This window comes from Microcebus murinus, chromosome 9, assembly GCF_040939455.1.
Source record: "Microcebus murinus isolate Inina chromosome 9, M.murinus_Inina_mat1.0, whole genome shotgun sequence".
Lineage (NCBI taxonomy): Eukaryota > Metazoa > Chordata > Mammalia > Primates > Cheirogaleidae > Microcebus > Microcebus murinus.
Genome location: NC_134112.1, coordinates 43,912,459 through 43,935,125, shown reverse-complemented (window position 1 = coordinate 43,935,125; position 22,667 = coordinate 43,912,459). Strand labels below are relative to the sequence as shown.

The window sequence follows — 22,667 nt, the reverse complement described above, 5'->3', positions numbered from 1 at the left end:
AGCAGGAGGAACTTGATGTGACATAGCACAGCTTGTGGGCTGTAAGCTGTTGAAGGGGTGAGCATGAGGACACCGTCTTTGGAAGATTGGTAGGAGGACATCTATCTGTTGTGGCCCAATCTTCTAGTGAGAAGCAGAGTTTTTACCAATATAATGGAGAACCTTTGATTAAAAGACTGGGCCCACCTGTGAGGGTAGTGGGTTCCCAACGCCTAGGAAAGTTCAAGCACGTCACCTCCAATGAGCATTGTCTGTAGAGAGACTCATCCATGAGACATCAGATCAGCTTTGCTAATTTCTACATTATTTTTTCTCCAAATTTAAGAATCTCTGATTCTGTGTGCTAAGACAGAGCCTTGCATCACTCTTTCTACTGGCTGAGTTCTGCCTTTCGCTTAGGGCCAACATAAACAAAGGGACAGGTGCCAAACCAGAAAAATAAGTGTAACGACCCACTTCCTTGCTCACGTGACTGCTCAAGTTGTAGCATTCTTTCATTCATTTGTTCACTCAACAAACATTCATAAGTTCCTGCTGGACAACGGGAATGCTATAGCAGTATCAGGCAGGGTTGAAAGAAGTTTAACAGCTTGTGACAAGCACTAAAAACAAACAAGAAGTGCTGCTGCTAACTTCAGTCCAAACTGGCCAAACCACTGTGCAGTCGCCGGCTCATTCTTTCACTGATTCCTTTATTTGTTCATCCAGTAATCTCCTAACATAGCCCGATGATGTTCAAAGTCTGCTCTACTTCCCCAAAAGCAGGGACAAGAGCTAGACAAATATGGAATTTCAAAGGCATATGCCTGAAACCCCAAAGTACCATATTTTTTTTTACAGTAGGAATAGAAAACTAAGAGCTTACTTGGGTGATAGAATTCACACTCTGCATGCTTATCTTATGCAAAGAATGTATATATTAAAAATGCTAAGGTATCTATTTTGAACACTTAGTTTCTCACTTTTTCATTCTTACAGCAAAGGTGTGATATGTGGGGAAAGTGTTAATTCCAGTTGTTTGCACTGATTAACATATTTGAGTAGATTGAATTGGTTTACCACAGAATTCTTTTTTCAAGACTCTTACATGTTTTAAAAATAAATAACTTTCTTCTGAAGCAAGACAGCACCAAAGGGCTGAAACAATTGCCCTGGGTCAGGTATGGCCTGAGAGTGTCCCCACACCACCTTGACCCCATTTGGCCACATGCTGCAGTGCCATTGAGCAGTGCCTGCTTGCACACCTGCTCTCCTGCCATAGGAACCCCTCCCCCGTTCCCACCGTACCCCCATGTCAATGTCAGGCTCTGGCAGCAACTCCTTCTGGAAGCCCCTAGCCCTCCAGTTCCTGCAAGCTCTGCTTAGTGCTTTCCACCTTCATCATGTACCTCTCCCCTTCTCCCCTGCAGTGTTGCTAGTGTTTTCAGACCTTCCCATATTACAAGCTTTTTGAGACAGACTCTATCTTGATTATTTGTGTAATTCCTACAGTACCCAGAATGGTGCTTTGTGGGGGCTCAGAAGGGACTTGTTATATTGGATTAACACAAAGATAAATTTAGCATTGTGGGGCCAACTACCTGGGCTTCCTGACTCTTAGCAAAGTAGAAAATTTGGTTGATTGGTATGCTTCTCCCTGCCCTAGAAAACATATGGAGGACCTTGTTCGCATACCCCAGGTATTCTCCTGTCTCCTTACATCTGGGTAAATCATCCCATCCTCCCTCCCCCAACTCCCTTCCTGCAAAGGGTCCCTGTGCAGTAGGGACTAGGGTGGTGGGGAGAAGTGAGCTCTGAGCTGCTCAGGGAATTTGGGGTTAGGTGATTGTATATGCACATGTGTGTGGGTATGTGCTCATGTGCTGAAAACATGACCAGGTGACACTCCTGGGCATCAAAATTCTTGTGTAGTCAGCTGTCATATTGCAGTTGTGGAGACAGAGATGTGATTGGGGAGTTATGCAGATAGGTAGGATTAAGATTTGAAGCTTAGTTTTGAGGGTCTAGATATTAAATTGTTCTTAGGTAGTCAAAATTCTCTAGAAACTTAATGGTGAATAAACACACAACCCAATATAAGTATGCATTATATTATATATTAGGCCATGACCATAAAATGCCAACTTACTAATTTGCTAGGAGAAACCTCACTTTCGCTTGGATCACAATGCCCTTGCTTATAGGCCAGTATTCTGAACTCTTCCAAGAGCTCAGGTTTCTGGGCCCTTGGTCTCAGAGGTTGGAGTTGGGGGTGGCTGGGACAGAACTAGCATGAGGTCATTAAGGGTAATCCTAAAGGCCTAATCCGTAGGTAACATGGGCATTGGACAATTTAGTAGATGGTCCAGTTATGCAATAAATTCAAAAGTGCTGGGAAGAGAGGCAGAATCTAGGTGTGGCACTAATATGGCAATTGAGGACATCAGATCAAAGCAAAAGGGTTGAGAGGGATGGTAGAGAAGCAGATCTATGGGAATCCTAAAGCCAATGGAGCTTTGACCCTTTTTGTAGAAAGTAAGACTGGGAGGAGGGGAGGGGAAGGAATTCACTCAGGCATGTTTTTGAAGCCAAATTTGTTAATTTAGAAAATATTTATTTGCACTGCACCAGTCACTATCCTATGTATTGGCAATACATCAGTGAACAATATGCCAAAATCTCTGCCTTCATTGGAGCTTCCATTCTAAGACAAGGGACAAGCAACGAAAAATATTTAAATGTTAGTTCTAGTACATGTAATGAAGAAAAACTTAAGGCAGCAGAAAAGACTTGGGAATGCAGCGACAGTGGGGTGGGGTAGTTTGCTATTCAGAGTGGTCAAAAAAGGCCTCAATGAGATGGAATTTGAACTGAGTCTTGAAGAAGCAAGTTGTTGGGACATGCAGGGAGAAATGTGTAACAGGCAGAGGGAACAGCAGATGCAAAGACCCAGAGGTGGAGGTGTGCCTGATGTGTTTTAGAAACAGCAGGAGGCTGGCGTGTCTGGAGATGAAATGAGAAGAGCCATGGGGCTGCCTGGTGTAGGGCCATGCAGGCCACTGCAAAGACTTCGGCTTTTACTCTGAGATGGGAGCCATGGGAGAGCATTTTGCAGAGAAGTGACAAGATTTGACCTGTGTTTTAATAAATCACTCTGGCAGCTGTCTGGAGCATGGACTGCAAAGGGGGCCAAGGGTGCACACGAGGAGACCCCCTAACAGGCTTTTGCATGGATGACAGGTGACGGTGGTTTGGACAGGGTGATAGCAGAGAAGGTGGTGAAAAGGAGATAGATTCTGGAAATGTTTGGAAGGAAGGGCCCAAATAATTTGCTGATAGATTGGATGTGGAGTTTGACAGGCAGAGAAATCAGAGGTAAATCCAAGATTTTTGGCCTGAGTAGCGGGAAAGCTGGAGTTAGTTGCTTTTGACTGAAGTGGGAAGATTAAAGGCTGGATGCACATGAAGCCAGAGCTGGGGGAACTGTCATCTTCAAGAGGCTTTAGGATGGTGGTCTGGTGCCGTGGTGGTGACTCTCCTGACATAGGCACAGGCAAGGTGACATCAGTGGGTCGGGGCATCCTTTCTGCTGTACACATTGGAGAAAACCTGAAAAGCTCTTGCCTCTTTCCTAGCGTTTAAGGCTCCACTCTCTGCCAATTGTAACGGTTTTTGCAGCTGGTGACCACTAATTATGTGGTGGTTTCCCATTACATTCGGTCAGCCTTTGTGTTGTAGTGCTTCCCATTATGTTTGGCGCTGCCTTTCACGGTTTGGGCTTGGGAAATGTCCTGTCTTTTAAGATGAGATCTAGTTTAACTCTCAGAAAGGGTCCATGCTGTATTTCCAAATTCTTGGAGAGTGCCTTACTATTGTCACCTCCCACCTCCCCTGATGTTGTCACTAAAATTGGAAAAAGTCACTACTCTTCTGTCTCCACTGTGCCACTTCCCAAGGCTGTCACTGGGGGCGGGGGGGGGGGAGGTGTAATTGCAGCAATGTTCCATCAAAGAATGGTCTGGAATGGGGGGGCCACCTAACAGGTAGAAAAGGAGATTGATGTGTTTGTGCAAACTCCAACTTACTTTAGATATGTTGTTACTCCTTAGCATGATCTTCAAAATTGAGATATAATTCTTCTTTCATTTAAATTCTTTCTGCCAAAATCGGTTTTCTTTAAAAGCTAACGTATATAAGCCTGCATCCTATTTTCTCTCAAAGAGACAGATGGTTGAAACTGACTCTAGCTAAATTTTGAAAAAAGTCTTGAATTTAAAAAAAATACACATGAGTATCGGGAGGGTTTAAGCCTGTTAGGACTGGCTGGTAAATCTGTTCTGAATGCTGCCTCATGCCACTGAGTTATCCATTCGTGTGTGGAAGGCTGAGCGCCGGGCCAAGCGAGGGAATTTGCAGCCAAGCTTTCCTGATGGGTATTTGCTTTTCATAAAGGTTGTGCTGATGGGGCAAATAGCAAATACCCGGATCCTAGAGTGGCATTCAGCATTCATGCTGACCCGGTCAGCAGGAAATGCGTGATGGTCCTGCATTTCTGGCAATATTGATTTTTCTATACTCTTATGGGCACACTAGGGTAGCTGGGAAGGGTGGTTAATTTTTGTGGTTAATTTTTGTAAGTGCATCTGCCTTGATGTATTTTTTTCCTTGAAGTAGTCAGGGAATTACTTTATGTTTTCACATTGTATGTTTTTTCACCTTTCATCACTTGTAGATTTAAACAGACAGAGCTGTGCTTGCTTTGGTCACTCTGTGGTAGAGTTTTGCCACTAGTGCTCTGTGAGTGGATTACAGGTTACATTTGTACCAGGAATTAATGGCTTGACCCTCAGGGTAGTGAGAGCCGGGTGAGTCTCCTGTGTCGCTGTTCATCCTAACATGCTCTGCAGATGTCATCATCTGTGGGTGTCATGACATGCAGAATGTTGACTGAGAAAGGATAAAGGTCGAGATAAATTTAGAATTTGAAATGTATTAATTGGAGAATCGATGAAGCCCAATATATTTCAAACTTTTAACTGCAACTAACAACAATAAGTAATATATGTATGTAACAATGAATGTATGTGTGTGTCCAAAACAAGTTTCTTAGCATGCACAGCACATTCTAATGATTTTCATCTGTTACATCACAAAAATTGCTACCTGTGACCACTAACTTCATTTTTGTAACTCACCAGTGGGTTGCAACCCATGTTTTAAAAGGGTTATTGTGAATTACACACTAGGGATAAATTATCTGTTCTCATACTTGCTCATATCCTTTCTTGTTTCCTTCCTGCCTATAGAGAAGTTCAGACCCCTTTAATTTTTTTTAAATTTCAGGATATTATGGGGGTACAAATGTTTTAGTGACATGAATTGCTTTTGTACAGTTTGAGTCAAAATTTTAAGTGTGCCCATCACCCAGATAGTGTGCATTGTACCTGTTAAGTGTGAATTTACCCATCCCCTCCTCCCCACTACCTGGTTGATTTCTGTTGAGTTTTATTTCCATATGTGTATCTTTTAAAGCGTGGCTTAGCAGACCTTTGGCTATAGACCAACTTGTTTGCCTGGGACTTTCCTGGTTTTTGCATAGCTCATCTCATGTCCTAGGCACCCCCTCATTTCTGTGCAAACTTGGATGGTTGGTTACTCAACCTTGGTGATCTCATCTCTGACTGCATTTCCATACTCATCTTCCTCCACTGTCTTTTATACTCATGTTCCATTCATATCAAATTACTTGTCCCACAGACGGATCGCTCTCCTTCCCACCTCCCCACCTTTGTCCAGGCTTCCCCCTCTGCCTGAGATGCGTCACTCACTCACCTGTGCCTTCCTCAAGTCTGGTCTTTATGATGGCTTGTTAAGTCACCTACTCTATGGAGCCTTCTCCCACTGATGCCTTATGATCAAAGTTGTAACACAGTCTGCATTGATTTATGGGCTCTTTAGCAGCTCTGTGTTTTTCTTACCTGTCACATTCTTTATCACCTGTAGAATAAACATTGGAAGGAAAACTGCTGACATGAAGTGGGTGGCTACAGCAAAGAAAGAATTCAGGAAAAGTAGAATAAATCAGTACAGATGATAAGGCCAATAGAGTGGGCCAAGAGAAGATGAGAAAAACGTAAAGCTACAGGCTTATGCAGTAGTTAAGAGCGTGTGCTATGGAGACCAGGGTTCGCATCCTGGCTGTTCTCTTGCCAAAGTTGTTTGCTTCGGGTGTGAAGACAGAGTGTCACCTTCTCTACAAGTGCTTTCCCACTCATCATGGCTTCAACAGGAATGGGTGGTCCTTAAAATTAGGATAGGCTTAATCACAAATACATACATATTTTGCAGTAAATTTCGGAGGGTATTGAATTAAGTAATCTTAAAATGTGGAGATATTTCTAATAACTTATAATTTTATAATTTATAACTTATAAGAAGATTAAAAGAAATTGAATTTTTGTGAGCATATATATTTCTGATTTATGTTGGGAAAATATAATTTTACTTTATCATTTAAATTAGATAATATTGAAATTAAAAAATTATTCCTTTATTTGTATTAATGTATCGACTTAATTTCCTTTGTTATGATAGTTTAAATTTGTTCTCATATTTGAGTTGCAAGAACTTCTAGTGGCTTGAATTTGCCCATCAAAACAGAGTGCCCATTTTAGTCAGGCCTACTGGCCAGTGCTATCTTCATTTAACTTAATAGCACGGAGAATCTGGTACTTTTAGAAGGACAGTGGGCCCAAGACTCAGAGTCAAAGCTAAAGGTAGTCATGTCTAAAGATTTGCTTGTCATCAGTAGTTTTAAAGATCAGACCGCCAGGTTACCTGAGAGTAGTTTATTTTTAGACATGTTCATTTATCATCTTAGCAACTCAGAGAAAACAGCTCCAAGTGCAATCGCTGGCTCTGCTCTAAAGCACAGATTATTTTTATATCAGTTTTAAAAAGAAACCCCAACCATCAGCACGATAATTTATCCTCAAGGCATTTCGGGCAATAAATTCTAGATTGCTGAATTTGTTGGTTGAGATAAACAATAGAGGCTGTCAATTATAAATTGAATGGATTTTGCTAAATATTCTTTTAGAGTCCGAAAACAGAGAATAAACACATAAATCAGGCAGGGAAAATTATGTCAATGGATATATAATGGTAGTGATTTAGTAAAAGATAGTTTAATGGATGAGGCAATGTTCAGAGTGAGTGTTCGTTGCATGTTTGTACTAATGGGTGAGAAAATGAATCTCGCCTTCTTCCCCCATGGGAATAAAGATTTATTGCATACTGAGGAAGGACTTTTCTGAGCTAGATCATTTAAAAGCACAGTACACTGACCCAATTGATTGATGATTAGAAAGTTCTAGAAATTTTAGTGAACATATGGGTGATTTCTGTTAGGTCAGGAGCCTCAGGTGTAGCAAAATGCCATTTATTCGAGCATCTGGGTGCAGATGGGTGGAGTCCAAAAGAAGCATCTATCATGAAGGAGGGGAAAGCCTTGGGCTCTATAGAGGGTTTTTCCAGGGGGAGTGAGTGATTGAGCCAGAACAGCCGCTGTAATAAATTCTTTTTCAAGCAACCAGTTTTTGGGACTCTTGCGTGGGTCTCATCCTACAGAGATAGGGGAGGGGGGTAGCTGCATTCTTATCAGGGGGGATAGGAATGCAGGAAGCTCTACAACTGTCTGTTAGATTTACATCCTCCGGACTCTCCAGACTTTTGCAGCTTTTGTTTCACAGGTTTTATGATCACTACCTAAGTTTTCCATTAACCGCATTATGTCCTACACATACTTTTTGGGTTTCCACCCTAAGCCAACCTAACAATTTCATTTTTCTATCTAATAGTTGTTTAGCAGTTCAAGAGACACTTACTCACTGCTAGGCACTAGAGGTGCAGAGATAAATTAGATGTGGACCTTGCCTTGGGAGCTTTAAGTCTAGCAGGAGGGGAAAATCTCATTTACAGAATATAGCCATGCATGGTGGTACACGCTCCAGCAGAACTGTGCACAGGGTACTCTAGGGACACTGATGAGGGGTGTGTGGCCCAGGCCTGTGCTGGAGTTTAGGACATGCTACCTCAAAATATGGCACCATGGCATATTGATTGTTTTAAGTTGGAGGAATTTGAGAAGCATATGCAAGAAGGTTTCTCTGACCTTCCCTCTTCCCTGAAGCAGTCTTAAGATCTTCATGTGAGAGGTGCCCTCCCTATCCTCAGAAGAGAGGGGTATCTCTTAAAACACAAGGACATGGAGAGGTGTCTGAACAAACAGGCCTGGCTAAGTTCCCCCTAAGATCCTATTCTTTCTGCCCGATCATTTTTTTTTCTACCACTCATCACTCTTCATCAAGCCTACTCTAAGACCATGCAGGCTTGACTGTTCCTTAAGGTTTTTATTTCCTTGTGAAGGCTAGCTCCTATGCCACGTAAAACTTTATATTAAATACATTTGTATGATTTTCTCTTGTTAATCTGTCTTTTGTTGTAGGGCACCTAGCCAGTGAACCTAAGGTGAGTAGAAGGAAATGATTTTTTTCCCTTCTGTACACTTGGTGCCCCAAGAAGGCTTTCTGGAGGGGATGTGATTGAGCTGAGACAGAAGGATGAATAGGAGACATCAGGTAATGAATGCCGGGAAGAGCATTTCTGGAACTTGCAAAGGTAGAAAGGCAGGAAGCAAATTGGGAGGTGCCAGTTTGATGTGAACTCAGGAAGGGTATATGGCTGGAGAGATGGGAAATGAGAGCATCACATGTGCCATGATAAGGAGTTGGGTAATATTTATAGCAGTGTTTTAATCAGGGGAGTGGACCCATTGGATCTGGGTGGCAGAAAGATTCCCCCTGACACCAGGTGCAGGATGTATCATCAGGAAGCCAGGTGAGCACGGAGGGAGGAAGATACGTTAGGACAGTGTTGCGGTTGTCAGATGAGCAGTGATGAAGACTGGCATTGGGCAGTGTGAGTGGGCTGGACCTGGTTCATAGACAGGAGAGGGCGGGCTTGGAAATATAAGGTGGTAAAAGTGGGAGGACAGTTGAAAATTGGCTGTGGGGTGTGGTGAGTTCAAGGATTGGGGGCTGAACAAGGGAAAGACAGGACCATAAGACAGCAGCATTGTACAATAGTTGCATTGCGCAGTGCTTGGCTAGGCATGAGGGAGGAAGTCCCTTGAGACAGCAGCGTGAGGCCACCACCCAAGGGGAAGAGGACAAGGGAACTCCAGGGAGAGAAGGACGTGGAAGAGGGAAGCTATGTGTCTAGAGGTGTTTCTCAGCAGCAAGGTGGGAGTTTCTGGGTCAAAGAGTTCCAAAGGGCAACAGCAGTTTGGGGTTTTTGATAATCACAGAGTTTGTCTTATCTATGGCTAGCAGATGTTACGTGTACTTTTGCAGAGCATGCAAAACAGGCAAGCTCCAAATCGCTAAAAATATGCTTATCTGAGTTTGATTTTAAGCGATTGGATGTGTAAGAGTTTGTGTTTGGTGCTGGTGGGCTTTGAGCTAATTGTCCCAGCTGTGAACACGTAAACAACACAGAGGTCATCTTTAACCCATTTATGTAACAGCAAGCGTTTATCGAATACCAACCATGGGCCCAATGTGATGCTGAGAAGCCACCATGCTAGTTCCGAAAGAGGCTTGCATGATGGTCTGTGGAGGAGCCTCCCCTTTCCGTGTGCTCCTGGAGAGCACCCATTGAGATGGAGCAGCTCCTTTCTATTCGCTCTGATGTATTTTAGAATCTCTAGGAGCACAGACACGTAATTTCCTGTTATATAAAATGCAGGGGCAGTAGCCTTCTTTATTTGGCTTCCTTGCCTCCTATCTGGCCCAGGTAGATGATTCATCTTTCCCATCTTTTGTGACACAAGGTTATGTATTTCCAAAGGATCCCTTTGCAAGGCCTCATTTCTTCCTTCATCATAGTTTGTGTGTGTGTGTGTGTGTGTGTGTGTGTGTGTGATATTCCCCAAAGAAATCATCTCCTTTCTTCTGATTCTATTTTCCAGCTCCTCTTCTGCCCTAATTCGTAGGAACCCAACTCCAAAATACTGCTCTCTATCTGTCCAAACTGTTCCATCTTTAGTTTTACACTCTTTCAAGTATTCTACTTGAAATTCTCATTTCCTAAGGACTCTTGATATCATCTGAGTGTTTCTTGAGGGAAGATACTCCAAGACATGAATGACTGATTCTCTTAATTGGGGAACAATCGCTTTCCCAAAGAGAGGTATATTGAATCTCTAAATTGGTGGAATGCACTGTAGGGGTCAGAAATGAGACAAAAATTTTCAGAATTTTTTGGCAAAGATGACAATGGCTTTTGAATCCTTTAAGATTTAAGAGCTCTCGTCTCTACTCTGTTAACTAGATGAGAGAGCAGATACCCTATAGATTGATTTTTCTCTCTAGCATAATGGGCCTCTGTGCTGAGGGTTTGAGAGTCTCTTCTGTTTAATGTGCTGCAATTGCCAATGCTCGAGTTACAACAACTTAAGCAGTGTAATTTGGGTAACTCAGAATCATGAGACAGTGAAAATAGGACTAGTGATATTATGTAGACACAACAATCTTAAATATATCTCACAAATTCAACAAGAGCAATACTGAAGGCTTAATTTTAGAAATATTTTCTGATTTCCTAGTCACAAACTTGCCCAAAATGAATAAAATTGAGAGGAGCCTAGAATAATCAACATGGATGTTTAAAATTGTATGTTTGTATTGAGATAGTTTTTCCTTCAAAATAGTAGTCCTCTACTGACATAAATAGGTCCTTCCTATGTAAATGAAACTTGCAGTGCTTGTAACTACCTAGGACTGACTTTGGTGATGTCGCTGGAGATTTCAGAGGCAAAGCCTTTCCCTCCAGTGTCAGCTCTTTCATGCAATTTACAGGTACTGCCACCAGGTGGTGATAGAGAGCGACAGCAAGAATTGGACTGGAGACTGATCTGGATTCACCATAAAGATCTTTGTTTAAGAAGAGGTTTCTTTGTGTTAAAATGAGTAAAATCTTGAATAAGCAATCACTTAAAGAGAAGGCTTATTCAATAAAAGTGTTCAAGAATAAGGAGTTCTGGTGTTTCCAGTTCTGACTCTTCCAGAGTTAGAAGAGTTGTGAGTCTGGATAGCTGCATCTCAGTTTCCCTATTTATGGGTAAAATACTGGTACTGGATTACATAATCTTTGAAGTTCTTGTTGTGAAATAAACATGTATAATTGTAATTATTTTAAAAATCTTCATCAGCATTAAAGGGACAAAAGAATAAAAAATTCTCACATAAAACAGGGACGTCTATAGTTTATTAACCACTGCCCCCTTAGCCCACTTCACAACCAGGGAAAGCCCATTAAGGTGGGGGAGGGTGGAGAAGGAGAATGAGGAGAGCGAACAAAGGCTTCTCAATTTGTCTTTTTTACCTATGACCTGGGTGAGGCAAGTGAGAAATTTTCCACATAGTTCTATGGGACCTTTTCATCAGAGCTGTGCTCTTTCCCTAGTTTTCTCTTATGCTGTGTCTAGAGGTCTGAGATCTTCCTGGTATTTCTAAATCAGTTTGTGAAATCTTGAATCTCATTTGAATTTTCTATGCTCAGAGATTTTACTACAGTGTCTTTTAGTTTTTCTTTTCCTCAAAGGAAAGAGCGCAAACTCCCTCTGTTTAGGTTGTTTATATAAATACTTAGCAAAATTTTGTTGAGTAAAGGTCTCTGTAGGCTTTAGAATCAACTCTATCTTATCAAAAGTACGTTGAGTCAGAGTGCAGTTTCCGGAATCCTTTAGAGACTCCCCCAGACATATCTAGGATTTGTAAGGTCAAAACTATTTTCATAATAACACTCAAATGTTATCTGTTCTTTTCTACTGCGTTGACATTTGCAGTGATGGTGTAAAAGCAATCATGGGTAAAACTGCTAATACTGTAACACAGTGGTCCCCAGCCTTTTTGGCACCAGGGACCGTTTTCATGGAAGGCAGTTTTTCCACGGACCAGGGACAAAGGTATGGTTTGGGGATGACTGAAGCACATTACATTTATTGTGTACTTTATTTTTATTATTATTACATTGTAATATATAATGAAGTAATTATACAACTTAGCATAGGTTGGGGACCCCTGCCTTAACAGCAGTTGAGCCAGTGGCACCAAACGATACTAACAGTGGCACAAACTTCACTGCCACACACTCACAAGTTTAAAAAAATAACCCAGTATCACTTAAGAATGTCTCTCATGAAGCAGAAAAAAAAATTAGTTATATTAAATCTCTACTCTTGAATATATACATGTGACATTATAATGGGAACATGTAAAGCACTTCTGCCACTTTTCTAAGTCCAGTGGTCCTCTCCAGGAAAAGCATTTGTGCAACAGTTTGAATTGTGAGCTTAACTAGCTGCCTTTTTTTTTTTTTAAATGAAACTATTTTTTACTTGAAAGAACAACTGACAAACTATGGTTATTCAGATTTGCATATTTGGCAGACATTTTCTCACAAATCAATGGCATGAGCTTTATCACTTCAAGAACACAACTGACAATATTTGTTGCTAATGATAAAATTTGAGCTTTCAAGAAAAAATTAGAATTTTGGGAAACTTATATCTGCCATCATAAGCTTCACAGCTTTACAACACCTAAAGGCTTTTCTGAAGAGACTGGCAATGATATCACTGAATTTTATTTTTGATATTGTATGATGAAATGTGTTAACATTTGGAAGGTCTGCATAATTTAATATTTTTCAATTGGTGATATTTTCTAATAAACAGTGCATTAGATTATAAAATCATAAAAGATTGATTCAAAGTTTAAGATAGACCAATGGATTTTAATATAAGAGTGCAAAAAGTTCATTGATTGATATGGCTTCATATTCACATTGCAACTGACCTTTAAGAAGCTGCTATTTGTTGACTTTTGGTGTAATATGGAAGAATATCCACAATTACCTGAAGAGGCTAACAAAACACTCTGCCTTTTTCAGACTGCATATCTATTTGGGGCCAGAATTTCGTCACATACTTCAACTAAAATATTAATAACATATCATAACAGCTTGAATGCAGAAGCAGCTATGAGAAACCAGTTGACTTCTTTAAGTCAGATATTAAAATGATATGTGAAACTATAAAAGAATTACACTCTTCTTAATATTTTTGCTTTGGAAAATATGTTCTTTTCACAAAAATGTTATGTTTACAAGTAAAATCTTTGCTATTTTAGAATTATTAAATAAATATTTAAAGTATTATCAGTTTTAATTTTTAATATGGGTAAGGTTAATAGACATAACCTATATAAACAAAAGGTCTTTGAGGTCCTCAATAATTTTAAGAATATAAAGGATTGCTGAGACCAAATATTTGAGAACTGCTCTACTATTATATAAGCAGACAGTCCTGGGCACTGTCCTACTGTAAGACTAAAAGTTTTGTACTAAAAGTTTTGTTTTCATAGTGTACTGATGGCTGTAAAAATTTAGCAAATAACCCTCCCACATCTTTCACCAGCCAACTCCCTCCTGCAATGTCTATAACCCTTGTTTTATTGACTGTGAGATATAGCTGTAAAAATGGCCTAATGGTTCGTCCCTGTCATCCCTGGGCCTCCTATCCAAGTGGAAGAGGGCAGCAACATTTTATGAGAAACAAGGCAGGTGAAATGAGGCTGCAAAAAAGAATCAAATTTCTTACACATACCCAGTGGCAGATGAAAAGTTCAATAGCTGATAGCGAAGAGCTGACAAGAGCAAGTGTTTTCAGGCAGGAAAAGAGACCTTATTCCTGGGTATTTTTTCAATAAATCTGGCAACAGCTGGGCAATGATTTAAACCTCCTAGGATTCTGACTTTAAGCTTAAAAATACATTTGCATACGCCAGCATTAGAAATGGAATCCCAAACTGCTGCCAACTTAGACAACTGAAAGGAAATAGAGATCTATATTGTTCAAAAGCTAAGCTTCGGGAGGTGCTGTTAACAGCAGCTGTGTAAACAGAACTAAACCCTTCGCTTCTCCTCTGCAAGGCACTGGCTCCAAATAGGACCAAGCCGTGCCATGATGATATGTGCAGAGACGAAAACGAAGGTGATAGGTTTCATTGTTGGGTTCAAGAAAAGCTTGAAGTTTTCCTTTATGGATATGTGTGGACACAAGAAATATGAAGGAGATGCAAGGGTTCCAGGGAAGGCAAGGGAAAATGGGAAATTGACTTTTGTTTTGTCTCCTCCTTCCTCAGTGTCCATATTTCTCTCTCTCAGGTTTTCCTCCTTGCCTCCTCTCCCCATTCTTTCTTCTGTTGCAACTTATGGCCGTGAGCTGCTGGCATGATGGAATAGCAGGGGAAATCAGTCCTGTAGCTAACTTCTTAGCTAGAGAAGAAACCGCGTCTTCATACACTGCCCTGCTGTCCAGGGGGAGTGGGTAAGATAAGGGAGATGCCTGCTAGGCATAGCTTGGTATATAATTCCTATGTTCAACAGAAAAAAAATGAGAAGAAGTTTTATAATATTAAATTAAATGATTACATTTAATTTTAAAATGTTTTTCTTTGAGACACACCTCTTTTCCCACATGCCTTCCATTCTAGAACCCATTTAGATTGAGAAGCTCCTTCCGCGTGCTCTGAAGTGCCTTAGAATCCCATCCCATAGATTAGGTTTCATTGCTCTGAATGTATTGCTGTTAAATCAGTAACATATTAAGCCTTTAATGTAATTCCCACAGTAACACTGTAAAATGATTGCAGTGAACTTTGAGTAATGACTTGATTATTGAATTAGAGTGGAATTGATGATGTGGGAAAGAGTTGGCAGGGTAAAAATAATAGTAATAATAGTAGAAAAAGAATGGGAAGAGGAGGTGGAGCAGGAGGAACAAGTTTTCTTACATGTTTAGTATTTGCCAGGCACATTTCTAAGCCCTTTGCTTTATTGACACATTTGTTTGGATCAAAAGAATGGTGGGTTACTGAGATCACAGATGGGCTGAAGCCAAAGTTATCAAAACTGATATATTTGGGAGGATGGGTGGAGGAGATGAGTTGTTAAAACACTAAGCAGGGGATAAAGGGTGAACCAGGGAACAAAAAGGAAATCAGTGGTAGAGGGTTGAAATTTGAAAAAATAGTTAGAGAGGTTGGGGATTGGTGAATGGAGTCCAGAGCAAATGAGGTAGGTGATTTGAACTTTGAGATATCTATTTTAGGGTGAGTCTAACATGATGGACAAAGAAAGACAGACAAGAGGTGAAATGGGATTGTGTTCGGTGATAGTATAGCTGGAGGGTTTGCAGGGAAGCAAGAGCTAAGGTGCAGCGGTGGAGGGAGACAGGAAGGGGGAATTTGGCAATGAAAGTGGGGTGAAAGAGAGTGAGGCAGGGGAGATGGCACCAGTGGAAAGCAAGTTCCCAAATGGGACTCTGCTCTGAGGGCTGCTGAGCAGGCAGCACAAACACACATCACCTGACCCCAGAACGGATGACTATTCCTGAGCCTGGGTGGGGTCAAGCCTGGAGTTGATTGGTGGGTGATAGAACATGCCGATGATCAGACAGAGAGGGACTCCACATTTAGAGGTGGGTTTGATTTATCTACTTGATCCCGTGCCATTCATAAATGAAAGAGACCAGCTTTTTATGTGTGTGAAGTAATTGAGCCATAATTAGCAGCAGGTAGCTTTGACTCTTGTTTTCTTTTTTTTTTTTTTTTTTTTTTTTTTTTTTTGAGACAGAGTCTCACTTTGTTGCCCAGGCTAGAGTGAGTGCCGTGGCGTCAGCCTAGCTCACAGCAACCTCAATCTCCGGGGCTCAGCGATCCTACTGCCTCAGCCTCCCAAGTAGCTGGGACTACAGGCATGTGCCACCATGCCCGGCTAATTTTTTGTATATATATTTTTAGTTGGTCAATTAATTTATTTCTATTTTTGGTAGAGACGGGGTCTCGCTCAGGCTGGTTTCGAACTCCTGACCTTGAGCAATCCACCCGCCTCGGCCTCCCAAAGTGCTAGGATTACAGGCGTGAGCCACCACGCCCGGCCTGACTCTTGTTTTCTTAGACGGAGAGTATCAGAACTGCCTTTGCGGTGACCTACATTAGGCACGGGAATCTGTATAACTCATGTCCCTCATGCTTTGCTCCTCAATTTGCTTTGCTTGATATGCAGGGAGATTTAATGGGTTGGACTATCAAGCTCCTGACCCCTCCCACCCCCCAAACCCGGGGACTTTAGTGCTGACACTGCACTTAATGCCACTGGTTAAGCCACTGTACTATGTGTAAAGGCTCATTCATTTACCCTAACATGTACTTTCCAAACCCTTTATGAAACATTCCCTTGAGATTTCTTAGTCTTCTAGGGGTTGATACTAAGTGTCTATTTTAGAATGGATCTAAAAATCAGTAAGTAGAAGGCCCTCTATAGTTCTGTCTTTTAACGTTGTAGCTCCACTACATTTAAAGAGTAACTAGTATTATTTGAAACATCACTACTTAATATAGTTTTTTAAAAGTTCCCTCAGTGTTTTTGTTGCTTATTTTTAAAATATTGGCTCTGTGCCTCGGAACACCAACCAACTTATATGATCAACATTGTCAGATGTATTTATTTTTTGGAAGAAAGCCTTTGCACTTTGCAGAAATGTACTGGGAATACACCTTACTTCCTCTTGTGATTGAAGTTCTTAGCAAGAAAAATCACAACAAATACAAGATGTTCTGGTAGTATGGTTTTCTCCTTAATGACCATAATAAAATGCTGAGGTTGTGCCAGACACTTTTGATGGATTGGGGACAGGTAGATTAATGTTGGAGAAATATGGAGAGGGAAACTCAAGTTTTCTAAGAAGTTTCCACTAGCTGCTTTCAATTTAGAATGAAACAGCTATTGCTTTAACAGTGATTTTTCTGATTGTACATTTCATTTTTGATAGCTGAAAAAATTCAAAAACATCAGTTAGATTGGCCCCCATTGGGCAAGAATGTATCTAACTTCTCAGATGGCTTTTGGAGTTAGGTTCTTATCCTTTCTTACCAGTAATTTCACCCATTGGTGTTGAAAATTATTGGCATCCAATATTTCAGTGATAAACTTCACTTTTGTCACTTCTATGGCTTCTTTTGAAAAGAATTAAAGATCAGAAGATCTAACTGCTTGGGTCCATGTCCCTCCATGTGGACCACCAGTTGGGGCTAGTGGGGAGCTGCCTCCCTTAAAAAGAATAATTGGCCTAGAATAATTTGTTTGTGGGCAACTTGTGCTGGCTGATAGTAGTCAGCGCTTCCTTTACTGAGTGACTTTAGGAGAAGAATATATGCTGAGGGGCCACTTGGGCCTAATCCCCAACAGAAAATCCTGAGGACTTTCATATTCAACCACAATCAGCTTCTACAGAATTCTCTGCAACTACATAAGCCTCAAAGGACTTGACTCATTTTGGTGAAAGCATCATCTTCCAAGATGCTCCAATGAATTGGAGGCTAAAGAGAGGAATGAAGAAGGTATTAGTAAAGGTGGAAAAGTACATAAAACAATGTAAGACTATGGGGAAATTTAATAAAACTGTTAAAATTTTGTCCATACAAAAATTTTTTAAATTAGCATTATATAAAGAGAAGTTAAGAGGATGCTACCAGCTAATTGACTTCAAGGATGAGAGATTTTTAAAGTCAGTGACTCAAGACTGGTTAAAAGTCAGTCTCTTTGGAAGTTAAAATAAGATTTACACCATAGGGTTTTCTCTTTATGTAGCACATTAACTGATATAGCTAAAATTTTTTGATATATTATCATATCACTCTGGCTGGCCTTGGTTGTAGGCTCTGCTTCTTCAAGTTATCCATCTGCCTCCTGTAGGACTTTGAATTGTGACTCTGGTTTAAACAGCCGTTTGTAGGCGAATTATTCCAAACTCTATTCCTCAGTTCCAGTCTCCATGCAGCTTCTCCTCTCACCTGTAGTATTGTATCTGTGCATTGTGCCCTGAAGTCCCATTGACACCCAAATGAAAATATGCTATACATTTTTTTTTTCATTTTCTTTTTTGCCTTCTCTTCCAGATTTCACTGCCATCCTCTTTGCCCTTTCAAAATCAAATTGTTGCTGGATCTTCCTTTTTTTGTCTGCACATCTAAAGGCTGCCAAGAGTTACTTGGTCCTCCTTGGCTGTGCTCTCTCCAGTCCGCATTCTCTGCCTTCTGTCTCTCCATTCACCTGCCATCCCAGTGCAGCGCAGTTGATGCAGATAGATGTTGGCAGCAGGCTCCCAGCAGCTTGCCTTAATTCTGGTTTCTGCTCCTGTCTGTCATGCAGGCAGGGACAAGAATAGGCTTAAGCAAATTCCAGTTTTACTTTGTTAACTTCCCTTTTCCAAAAGCTGCTATGATTTCCCATCACCCATTTCTCCAACTAGAACTCACTTTTCTGTTTTGTCGAGGGTTTGCCAGTTGTCTCCACACATTCATTCTGACCAACCCACGTTTATATTTCTTGACTTGGATTCATCCACATCTCTTGTATTCCACCTGCTAGTTCCCTCTTCTACAAGTCTTTGCATATTCAAATCTTCTTGTCCCTTGCTAACTCCTGACCTCATTTGATACCCTCTTCAAATTCTACCTATTCCTCAATGCTTACCCTGGTCTGCTCCACCAGATCTTGACTGTTATTTTGCTCCGCATTCCTCTGAACTTGCACAGTGGGAATCAGACGTGTGTAGTAGGTCAGGGCATGGGCAAGCTTGACTTTAGGTTCTGTAGCACATTGGCTAGGCCATCTCAGGTCTTTCTGAGCCTTCTTTATTTTATAATTGAGAAAAAGACATTTATAACAGTCTGCTTGGATTGTTGTGATTGAATATGATCATGAATGTAAAGAACCTGGCACCAGTAATCAGTAAGCCAATATCTCCAGCCATATTACATGCCCACAAATCTGAGTATACACTTTGAAGGAAAGAATCTGGTTTTGCTTAACTTTGTATCCATATACCGTGTAGAGTACCTAGCACCAATGAAATATTCAGCAAATGTTTGTTAAAAAATGAAGATGGTATGATCATGAATGGCAGAGATTGAATATAGCAATCATTATTATTATTGCACAAGTCTTTGCTATCACACTGTGAGCAGAAATGTTTACGGTAGAGACACAGCACACTTCCTGACTGTGTATTGTCTGAAAATGTGTCTTAGAGTAACTGCAGGTCCATGATTACCTTCTAAAGACAATGATAGGAAGTTCGAGAATTTGTCATTGTACTGTATTATTTGGTACTATTTTGCCTTCCATCACATTGTCATCTACTTCAGGATACATTATACATTTATTCTAGTTGCATACAAATAATATGCAAATAAGTAGTCATGGCATTTACGGCTAGACATTGTTTTCTTTTTTCCTTTATTTCAGGAATTTGGGTCAGGAGGCTTCTTTATTTCTGAGGGCATCCATTTTGTTAGCTTTCAGTTGGGGGCACAAAAGACACAATGACATAATCATTGGTAATTAGTGAAGTCTTCACCAAACTCATTTTGTTTAAAAATGATTCTGACACCACTGCCACTAGCATCCTCACTATGATTAACATAAAAAGTCTCATTTGGATAAATTTTCCTTAGAATTTGCCATGGTGTTATCTCCCATTTCATGTGTTCACAAACTCCCTTGGCTTCAGAAAGGGAAAGTGCCAGAATAAGTAATATCACATTCAGGATGCAAATGAAAGTTTTATAGAGATAGGGTTGTGTTGGAGATGAAATTAATTGTGACAGTTCAGGAGGAGTTTTACAGTAAAAGAAGATTAACATGTTAAGTCTTCAGCGGCTGTCTTCCCTGATGCATATAATGTTAGGCAGAATGAATTCTCCATGTGCCCAAGCTCAGTGGAGGAATGTTTATTGAGTCCGTGGAAATTTGAGCAGGGCATGTCTCTAAGGGTTTATGACAACCTATTTTCTTTTCTCAGTGTGGGGATGAATTGCTCCATTATCATCTAAATTGAAAGTCATGATGATGGTTCCTTTTTGATTCTCTTATTTTTTTTTTGTTTATTTGTTAAGAAATTTGTACAGAAAATGTGTTGCTTATTCAGAAGTTGCTATTCTATTCTTTAGACCAGACAATAACATTGTATTTCTTCAGACATTTATGTATATTATGTACATAAAAGGGAAAGATGTTATATAGAGTTAGGCCAGCTCTAACTTAATTTGTTTCTTTGCTTCTTCAACATAGGCTAAATAATACAAACTGTTATTACCAAAAAGTCACATTTTCAACCTGCATTTCCTTATGAATGATTTTTACAGAAAGGTTATTTATATATGTTTACTTTTTTTTTCTTTTTCTCCAAGGAAACCAACATGTCTGACAAAAGTGACTTAAAGGCTGAGCTAGAGCGCAAAAAGCAGCGCTTAGCACAGATAAGAGAAGAGAAGAAACGGAAGGAAGAAGAGAGGAAGAAGAAAGAGGTAAACATCTTGGGTGTTGGGATGTTGAGGGGGAAGGAAAATCACTTGATTCTGAGGAGATGGTCAAGTGGATAAACAGGATAAGAATCCTTTTATGAAATCTGAATAAAATGAGTGGCTATCTACATACTCAGCATAATAAGGTCATTGCCATGTGCTGTGTGCTGGGCTGGTCCCACCTAAGTGGTAGATAACATTTGCTCCAGAGGTCCTCAAACCCCAGGTTCACCCCAGACTTGAATAGAAGCCTGGAGGTGGTCTATGATCTTATCATTGTTCAAAATTCCTTAACCTTTCTGTGTCTCCATTTCCTATCCTTAATATAGAAACAATAATATATTTATTTTGCAGGGTGGTGAGGACTGAGAGAGTTAATGTCCTATAGCACTTGACAGTACCTAGAATATACTCAGTACTTAACAATAGTTAATTTCAAGAAAAGCCTTTTTTAAAATTGCCAGCAAAAATATTTTAGGAGAAAAATAGAAAATGATGCCAATGGATTTCCATTGTTTCCTAAGTGGTGTGTATTTTTTGTGGTAAATAAGAATCCTAGGTTTGGTAAGGGGAAATCTGTACTTCACTTGGTGAGAAGGTGAATAGGATAGTGTGGGACAGAGAATTATTGCATGTTAAATCCGGAAAAAATGTCAGAGACTTTCCACTGAGGCCCATCTTTATGCTAACAAAGCAGTAGAGACCCAGAGATGAAATGTATCTTTTCTGCCTTCTTGATCCAGAATTCAGGACTCTCAAGTGCCCCTTTAATGCCTTGCTATTGTATCACATTTTCTTCTACTATCCCAATCCAAAGAATGATTTATTTTTATTTTCCAATTTGTTGTGGCAGTGTAGTAACAGCCCACATCTTGTACAAAAACCAGATGCCAAAGATATTTTTGCATAGTTTTCTAAGAAGAAAACTTTGTGTAGTGTGATATGCTTGTGAGTATAGAAATGAGAGCTACTTTAAGGGAAAAGAAAATGCATTTTAATGCTTTGCAATCTAAGTGTTGTTTCACACTACAAGGCTCAGAGACCAAGGTAACAGATTTATAACAATTATTATTTTCCAACGAAGTAAAATATAATTGCAGTTGCATTTTAGCCTTCTGGCATCTTGCATTTCTTCATACCATTACACGTGATTGATGTGATAGTTTATTTGTCCTTGACATCATGCGTAATGTTTTTCCCTTGGAGATCTTTGCTGTTTTATATGCAGTCTTTGAGTGAAGTAGAGGTGAGATTTGACAAGGAATGGCTATTCATTTCCATGCAAAGCCAAAAAAAGCATTAAGTTATTATGTTTCCTTTCCCTCAAATGTCAACACTTACTGTAGTTTTAAAGCACCTGTTATCCTTTACTAATAACCGGTTTCCTTTTAAGCTGACATTCTAATATCCAACTTGAATTTCATAGAATTACCACAAAATGCAATGTGATATGGGAAATTTGGTTCCAAATTATGCTGTCTGCTTCATCTTTTTTATTTTACACATTTTGGGGCAAATTACAGGCAAACAAGACGGATGGAAGCAGGCTACCCCTTTTGCTTCTACACCAAGCAGTTTTGCCTGGTGGAGATTTAGTTTGTTACATGGCAAAAGGAGCTTGAGGGTGGCAGGTGGTGTGGGGTGAAACACCTGGATTCTAGATGTCGTGGCCGCTACCTGGTTCTTGAATTAATGCCATATAAAGTCTTGGTTTCCTCATTTTTAAACTGAGATGGTGGTTTAAGCTTGTGATAACTAAACCCTGTTCACAGAGTTGGATGGCCATACAGAGTGGTAGGGTCCCATCCTTAAAGTTTCTGATTTGAATGATCCCAGTCAGGGCCAGATTTGGGGACCCACCGGACTACAGTACCTTTAAGATTTGTCCTAGTTTTAAATCTTTCTCTGCAACCCATCTCCCCTAAAAAGATCTTTCCTTGGTTCTGTGTAAGCACTTTTTGCAGAATGTGCTGACTTGATTCATGCTGAGCAGGTAAGGCTGTAGACAATAGGCAGTGAAGCCCAGTAGTTATGCACAGAGGCTTTGGAGTTGAACGTGGCCAGGAAACCTGGCTCTGCCCTTCACAGAATGGCCTTGAGTGAGTATGGGATCTTTCTGAACATATTTCCTCTTCTGTCAAATGAAGAAAAGAATGATGCCTTTCTCACAGACTCAAGAGGATTCAAGAAGATACT

General features: G+C 40.3%; 1 protein-coding gene across 4 annotated transcripts in view; it reads left to right on the top strand.

Annotated features, from left to right (window-relative positions):
• DYNC1I1 (dynein cytoplasmic 1 intermediate chain 1) overlaps positions 1-22,667 on the top strand; it is a 299,135-nt gene that overhangs the window by 10,999 nt on the left and 265,469 nt on the right. For all 4 annotated transcript variants that reach the window (XM_012757075.2, XM_012757068.2, XM_012757076.2 and 1 more), the window contains exon 2: positions 20,358-20,474. In XM_012757075.2, the coding sequence (XP_012612529.1) occupies positions 20,367-20,474 (108 nt within the window). In that variant the 5' untranslated portion in view covers positions 20,358-20,366. The remainder of the gene's footprint in view (positions 1-20,357; positions 20,475-22,667) is intronic.